This window comes from Eurytemora carolleeae, unplaced genomic scaffold (genome assembly GCF_000591075.1).
Source record: "Eurytemora carolleeae unplaced genomic scaffold, Eaff_2.0 scaffold1940, whole genome shotgun sequence".
Lineage (NCBI taxonomy): Eukaryota > Metazoa > Arthropoda > Copepoda > Calanoida > Temoridae > Eurytemora > Eurytemora carolleeae.
In genome coordinates, this window is record NW_019397829.1 from 22,793 (window position 1) to 30,368 (window position 7,576).

General features: G+C 39.9%; 2 protein-coding genes across 2 annotated transcripts; both read right to left on the minus strand.

The window, feature by feature from the left end:
* Positions 1–298: 298 nt before the first annotated feature.
* LOC111716035 (uncharacterized) lies at positions 299–1,780 on the minus strand. Its single transcript, XM_023491447.1, has one exon. It carries the CDS (start codon positions 1,778–1,780, stop codon positions 299–301), a length of 1,482 nt encoding a protein of 493 aa, XP_023347215.1.
* A 1,934-nt stretch (positions 1,781–3,714) lies between these two features.
* On the minus strand, positions 3,715–6,496 carry LOC111716036 (uncharacterized). Its single transcript, XM_023491448.1, has 4 exons — positions 5,611–6,496; positions 5,355–5,456; positions 5,100–5,232; positions 3,715–5,018 (listed from the first exon to the last, which is right to left on the minus strand). The coding sequence occupies exons 1-4, from the start codon at positions 6,494–6,496 to the stop codon at positions 3,758–3,760; spliced, it is 2,382 nt and encodes a 793-aa protein (XP_023347216.1). The 3' UTR covers positions 3,715–3,757.
* Between the last annotated feature and the right edge of the window lie 1,080 nt (positions 6,497–7,576).

Consider the following 7,576-nt stretch of genomic DNA (forward strand, 5'->3'; position numbering starts at 1 on the left):
AATCGTCCGTGCAGTCCAGAGATAGGAAATAAGAGGAGGAGAGCGAGGTTAGCCCAATCACCTAGATCTGGACCTAGGTTAAAGGGGGGAAACTCACCAAAGGGTTTGCCTAGATAGAGTTATAAGGAGTTGTAAAGCTGCGGTAAGAGTCTAGAATAGGGCTAGAATAATCTAATAAGGTGTAGACTGTAATCTAAAGTGTTATAATAAAGGAAAGATAACTGATAATCTAAAGTCTAAACCGCAAACCAGCAAGGCTGAGTCCAATCGCGCAGCAACCTACACTCCTAGATACCTGTTAGCAGTTGAAGCCAAGAACGAGGGAGCGTTTAGCAATGTCTGAGAGGATTTTGTCACCCAGTGATTCATCTGGGATAGGGTGTTGGATCCAAGCTAGTAGGGCGGGTGAAACCCAAGCTTGGCTTACAGGCAGGTTTAGGTCTAGTTGTGAAGCAAGGGACCAAAATTTGGTGAAGTCTGCTTTTGAAAGTGCATCAGCCATAGTGGCGAGGGGAGTAGAACATCGGAGAATTTTGGATATTTGAATACTGCTTCCAAGACCAGAGGCTATACTGGAAATGGCTAGGGTTATGGTAGTGGAGAGTTTGCAGGATCTACTGTAGCCTTTCTTGTAGATAAATACTGAGGCGGCATTGTCAACCCAGAAAATTATTGGTTGATTTTTGGTCCAGGCATAACCACTAGAAATTGCAAGAAGTGGGCCGATAAGTTCAAGGGCAGCCATGGATCTGCCAATGCATTTACCATCTGATTGTTTCTTATTGAGGTTAATTACCCTAGACCAAGGTAAGTAAGCCCACCAACTATTAGCCACAGCTCCAACACCGAGGCCAGCTCGTTCCATGGAGCCGCCAGCAGCATCAGTAAAGACTTCAATAGACCATGGGGGGAGCTTAAGATCAGGATCAATAAGTTTGCCCCTACCTGAGCATAATTTGATCATAGTGAACCAGAAGAATAATTGCTTTTTGAAATTGGCGGTTAGGATGATGACATCAGTTTTATTTGTAGAAAGGGAGTTCAACTCCAAGAGGTGGTAGAGATTAAATCTGCCCTCCGGGATAAGAGGCTGAATATTAATGATTTTGCCTACAATGCTCCAGATTTTAACTTGTTGTGTAGACTGTGCATCTAGTAGTAGTTTGATATCATTTAGCAGGCGCGCTAGCTTTTCGCTGTTTAGGGCCCATGTCCAGTCTATGGTATTGTAAACAATACCAAGCACGAGCCCTTTGGTATTGGGTGCAAAGGATTTCTCAGGGTCATCACGTGGTGCAAGTTTTACACCGATTTGGGAGGCTATGGCTGTGAAAGTATTATCAAAAACTTCTAGAGCTTCAGAATTGGCTGGGGCTGTAGCACAGCAGTCATCTAAGTGTTGACATATTCTATTGGTCGGGAATCGGGATTTAGTGGCGACAATATGTACAACAAGTTTAGCTAATCTGTCAAAGATGCCGGCGCTGCTTGCACAGCCGAATATTAGGCATAGTTCTTTGAATCCCATACCAAGCCAAGTGAACCATTGCAGGTTAGAATCTGTTTGACTGACAGCTATGTGTTTATAGGCATCAGCCCAATCAATTTTACACATTTTTGCTCCACGACCGGCTAAATGTAAAGCTCTTAGCCATTTGGTAGTTGAAGACATGACAGTAGGGAACTGGTTCGTGTTTATGCCCTCGTTAACACAGTTGCCGAGTGGTGAGCTGAGGTTGAGGATAATGCGAACCGATCCATTAGGTTTAGGTTTAGTCATAATACCATTGATTTTAGCATCTTTAGGGATATCATCAAGGGGCACAGGGCCAAAGGCAAAACCTTTTTTAATCCAGTCGGCGATAGCGTCAGTTACATGTGGGCCAAATTCGAAGGCACTGGGTGCATTAGTAGAAAAGGAAGGGGACCTGGCATGACCGACGCAGCCTGTGTCAGCTCCATATGAAAGATCTTTGCAAATGTCATCCAGTATAGAAGAGTGAGGGAACGCCGTATCAACGGCTAGTTTCCGCAAGATAATAGGGTCGACTAAAGAGATCGCTGGTTGTAAATAGTTTGATGGGAATTGGGACCAAAATGTAACAGGAGGAACAGCTTTGTAAGATGGTAGTGTAACAAGATTATGTTTTGGTTTGAACGTTTTTAGCGGTGGAAGCACTGGTAAAGGTTCGGCTGAGGTATATCGTAGTAGTGCCAGGAGAGTTAGCCGTTTGTTAATAGTTTCTCTGCTGAATTCTATATTGGGTTATTTATTGTTAAAAGAAAGAAAGTAGGGTTGTAGAGTGAGTAAAAGTTGGTTATAATGTAAGAAATGGGTTGTAAAAATATACCTAATATATAATAGTATACCTAATAATTCACCCTGAGGAAGTAGTATGATATATCACTTGCATTGATTGTAAATTAAGTTATGTAAACAAACATATAAGAAGCAGTGAAAATCGAACGCGGCATTTGGTATAAATGAAAAGTCGTTTATGTAAGCTCGTCGATGAAAGACGACATTTAATAAAATTGTTATTTTTGTTAAACAAATCTTTGGTTAATTATATTTTACCTTGGAATCAATTTTGATATAATATGACTTCCGTATAGTATTTATATAGATCTTTGGCATGAGACCACTAACAAATTAAGGGAAAAAGGACATTCAAAACCTGTTCACCAAATGTGAAGTTTGTGAAGTTTCGTGGGACACCCCGAAACCCCAAATCGAAATTAATCAATTAACTTGGAGCTGTTTAAGAATAATAATGTCAAGTTATTATTTTTTTTTTTTTAAATTAGTATCGAGTCTAGTTTAGGATAGAATAAAAGTTTCTTGTTTGAAGGAAATTTACTTGGATTAAGCATAGAAATTGTAACGAGTAATGCTGTAATAGTAAATGCTACGTGTCAGATTAAATTACAGTAATGCAAATTAATTAAGCAACTGACACATTTAGTAAGTTAATTATGTATCTGTGAGGATCTGTACATGGCCTGGTGCTTATAAGTTAAAGTGAAGTAAAGTAAATTAATTAAGCATTCGGTGCGCTATTAGATAAAGTCAGGAATTCTCTGAACAGCATTACAGTGTGAACAGCATTACACTATGAGCTATAGAAAGGAGATAAATAAGTAAATAACAAGCATAATTAAAAAACAGATATATTTATTAAAAACTTTAATCAGTATATGATTATATAATCAAACAGTTAGGATGGATTGAGTATTCTTAAGTTTAATTAGAACTAAAAGCTATATAGATCCGTACAAGTCTGAACAGCATTACACGATAAGCTTTAGAAAGAAGATAAATAAGTAAGTAACAAGCATGATTAAAAAACAAATATATTTATTAACAAACTTGAACCAGCATATGATTATATAATTAAACAGCCAGGATTAATATTTTGTCTGGAAGTAAGAACTATAACTAATTCGGGATCAACAGAAATTGTAAGTTAGGAACAGTTAAGGATGAATGGCCTGTATAAGTTGTAGGAAAAAATAATTAGTAAACTATAATTATAAACGTAAGACAGAATAATTAGTTAGGAAAGTGATTAAACAGTAAATGTCGGGTTTAGCAGCGGATCAACAGAAATTGTAAGTTTAGGAACAGTAAAGGATGAATGGCCTGTATAAGTTGTAGGAAAAATAATTAGTAAACTATAGTTATAAACGTAAGACATAATAATTAGTTAGGAAAGTGATTAATTAGTAAACCATGATTAGGATCAAGAAAATATTATTAGGGGTGAAAAGCTGAGCGCGAGTGTTTAGCAAAACAGTAAGATTGTTTGGCGTCTAACCACTTGTTGCATTGATGCACGTACTGTTTGTTCTTCATATCTTTGCAACCTGTAGCAGTGCCAGCATTCCTACAGAAGCCATTATTGTAGTTAAAGCATATTGGGTTAGAGCCGACCATGACAACCTTGTTGCGGTTCGGGTTTGAGTTGATGTTGGAGTTGGAGAACTGAGGCCTAGGAGCGGGGTTGAACTTAAACTTCTCTGACTCAGGTCTAGGGTTCCTTCCGGTGGGGACAGCAGTGCTAAAGCCGGAAGAGGTGAGGATTGATTTCAAAGTTTCTTCTTGTTCAGAGAAACTCATCGGAGCTGACTTCCGTCCAGCTCTGGTGGCATTCTCTCGCAGAACAGTGTTGAAAAAAGACGAGACCAGGGACACTCTTTCGGTCAAGGAGTTGGCACAGGAGAAGTAGTTGTATTTGTTAATTACCCTGAGAATGATGAGGCCTGTTTGATCATAAGGCCATATATGAAGTAGTATGGTGGCATAATTCAGGAGAGCATCAGCAACTTGGGCTAGGTTAACAGGAGCCTCCCAATTAAAATCAAGAGAGGAAAACACACCATTTTCATCCCTTTTCTCAATTTTCTGTATAGGTTTGGAGCTTACGTTTATATTTCCAGAGTGGAAGTGCTTGAATGAGAGGCACTTGGTACGGTCATGTAGCTGCTGGATAGTGCGCTGAGTCACTTTGTTATTAGAGCCGCTGTACTGAAGGGGAAGGCTCTTGTACTGATGGCTGCGGACTCTGGGAACCTTTTTGTACCAGTCTTTGATATCTCCCAAGGGGTACCTTTGAAACCTGGCAGAGTGGAGAAGTTTGAACCCGTCATCCTTTTCTTTTTTGAATTTGACGAGAGGAGGTTTTTTGTCCCTGGTAAAAGAAGAAGAGAGGTCACTCTCGACGGATTTGGCATTCTCACGATCAAACTGGGCCAGTGCCATGATATTTTCAAGGGACATAGAGTTAAACCTGGCTTTATCTTGTAGGGCTAGAGGTCTTTTCTCAGCTGGCCAGAGAGAATGCATGACGTTCCAGTTGCTTCCAGGGTTGTCATCATCTTCATCAGAGTCTGAGGACGAGGAACTATCAGAAGAAGAAGAACCAGAGGAACTGACAGTTGCCTTCTTTGATTTCTTAGATTTCTTAGATTTCTTTTTCTTCTTCCTGGTATGAGGAACAGAGGAAGATTTAGATTTCCTGAACAGTAATAAATTGCAAAGCAATCAGGGGCATCGTAATGAGATTATGATAAGATTTAGAAATTAGTTGAGATAGTACCTTTTCCGGGTTGTCGGATGAGTCACAACTGACGAGTCAGAATTAGTATCCGCATGGACCAGCCTGATAGAGTTAGCGGGGTTCTGTACAACAGGGTTACTAGGGTTACTGCCCGGAGCACGTACAAACCGACCTGTAGTAGTAGCTAATTATAAATTGGTTAATTATGTAAGGCATTGTAAGTGAAAAAATTCCAACTGAGGAGTAGTTATAATTTAAGTATTATTTATGGTTCGGAGTAAAAATATGAATTACCTATTTCACTCTGTAGCTGGGATCTGAGATTAGGAGCATCAGTGTGAATGCCGGAAAGATTATCCGAATCTGTCCCACTGAAACGCTCAGGTTGTAAAAACCCTGTAAAATATAAAGGTAGAAATTGTTAAATATGTCAATGATTGGACATAGTTATAACAGCATTAGATAAACAAGTTAATTTAGTAGTAGTTAAAAGTGTTTTAATCAACTAAAGATGTTGTAAAGTGGTTGAAGAACTAGAGGTGGAGATTGCCAAGGGCTCTTGACATGGCAATCCGCTTGGTCCTGGGAAGTTTACAATAAAGTTCAAAGGCCCTGCTGGACCATCTGCCGGCAGCTTGAATATCTTTGTCTGGGAACCCCATGGTGGCCAGGATTGAAGGGATCCCAGCTCTGAAGGAGTGTCCGGTGACGGAGCATACAGAAAAGTCTATGTAATCCTTGAGCCAAACCCGTAGCTTTGAATTAAAGTTGTAAGGTGTTAGAGATTTCCCAGAGCTCAGTCTGAAAGCTGGTAACCTAGGAGAACCAACTCTGGTATTAGACCATTTGGAGTAAGCCCGTACAGGGCACAGGTCACTGTTAGTGGGATAGATGTCAATGACCACAGATTTGTTTTTAGAGCACTTAGAGTGCCTGAGTGTGACCTCCAGTAACTTGACAGGTACGTTGTCAATATAGGTGACATTTACTCCAATGTCCCCGCAGAGCAGTGTATAGCTAGGGTCAAAAGACACGGGACTCTTGGTAAGTAGTTCTCCAATACGAAAGGAGCCATGGAAAGCAAGGGTACAGATGAGCCAAAGGAGCCTCTTGTCGTGATAAGGTAGGTTATCGCTATTAATCTGTGTCTTCAGGATTCTGAGAATGGTGGGTGTGATAGGGATTCGAGTGGGTTTGACAACAGGGTAAATGAAGTCTACATTCTTCTTTCCTGTGAGGATTTGATTAATGAGATCCGACCTGATGTTAGGGACGGGTAAACCTTTGGTTATGTGTAGCTGGCGAAGGCCAGATAGATAAGAACTAATCGTAGCGACGCTAAGATTCCTGCTATTTAACCAGCAAACAAAGGTCACAATGTGATGTTCAGTAAGAGGGAAGGTGATCCCTTTATCTTTGAAACAGAGATTTAGCATTCTAGATGCAGTTCTATAAGAAGACCAAGTCTGTTTGGTCAAAGAATGGTTGGCCAGCAAGCTTAAGGAATTTGCCACGGTGGGGTCTAGATTAAGTTGAGCAAGTGAAGAGGGGGAGAATAGGCCAGAGGGGCCGTATTTGGTTGAGCCAGGGTGTTCGTCTGGTGTAAAGGGCAGGATAATAGGAACTGAAAGAGTAATAGGTTAGAAGGATAAAAGTACAAAAAGTACAAACAGATTTAATGAGATCAACTTTGCCAGTAGAATAAAAAGGACTAGAATAACCACACTGTAAACACTGTTGTATCCATCTGGACAAAAACCTGAGAGCTGAATATCCATCAGGGATAGGAGAAATCTGTGTTAGAAATTATGCAGCTGAGATCAGGTATACTGAATGATTAAGAATATAATTAGGATAAGCCCGTGAAATTTATCCGTCCGTAAATGAGTAAGAAGCAAATGATATCCACCTGGGATATCAGGCAAGTATGAGTAGGATATCCGCCTGGGACATGAAAACTGAGTAAGCAGGTTCTCCACCTGGGATATAAATCTGTGAGAATCAATTATCCACCTGGGATATGAAGACTGTGTAAGCAGATTATCCGCCCTGGGATATAAACCTGTGAGAATCAATTATCCACCTGGGATATAAAAAAACTATGCGAGAGTTAATTATCCACCTGGGATATGAAAAAACTGTGTTAGCAAATTATCCATCTGGGATATTCAACCTGTGAGAATTATATATGCTACTAGGGATATGTAAAACTGTGTTAGCAGATTATCCACCTGGGATATAAATCAGTGACTGTCCTTATCCACCTGGGATTAGATCAGTGAGTGTCATTATCCACCTGGGATAAAATTGGAGCGTGTCATTATCCACCTGGGATATGAAAAACTGTGTCAGCAAATTATCCATCAGGGATAAGAAAAATTAGTAACTAGGGTAAACTGAGAATTTGGTAGGATAGAAACAAAGCAGCACATGGAATAATAATTGGTAAATAAGTAGTAAGTAATAAATAACGATTGTAGTAGGTAAACTAAGAGAGGTAAACAATAAACAATACC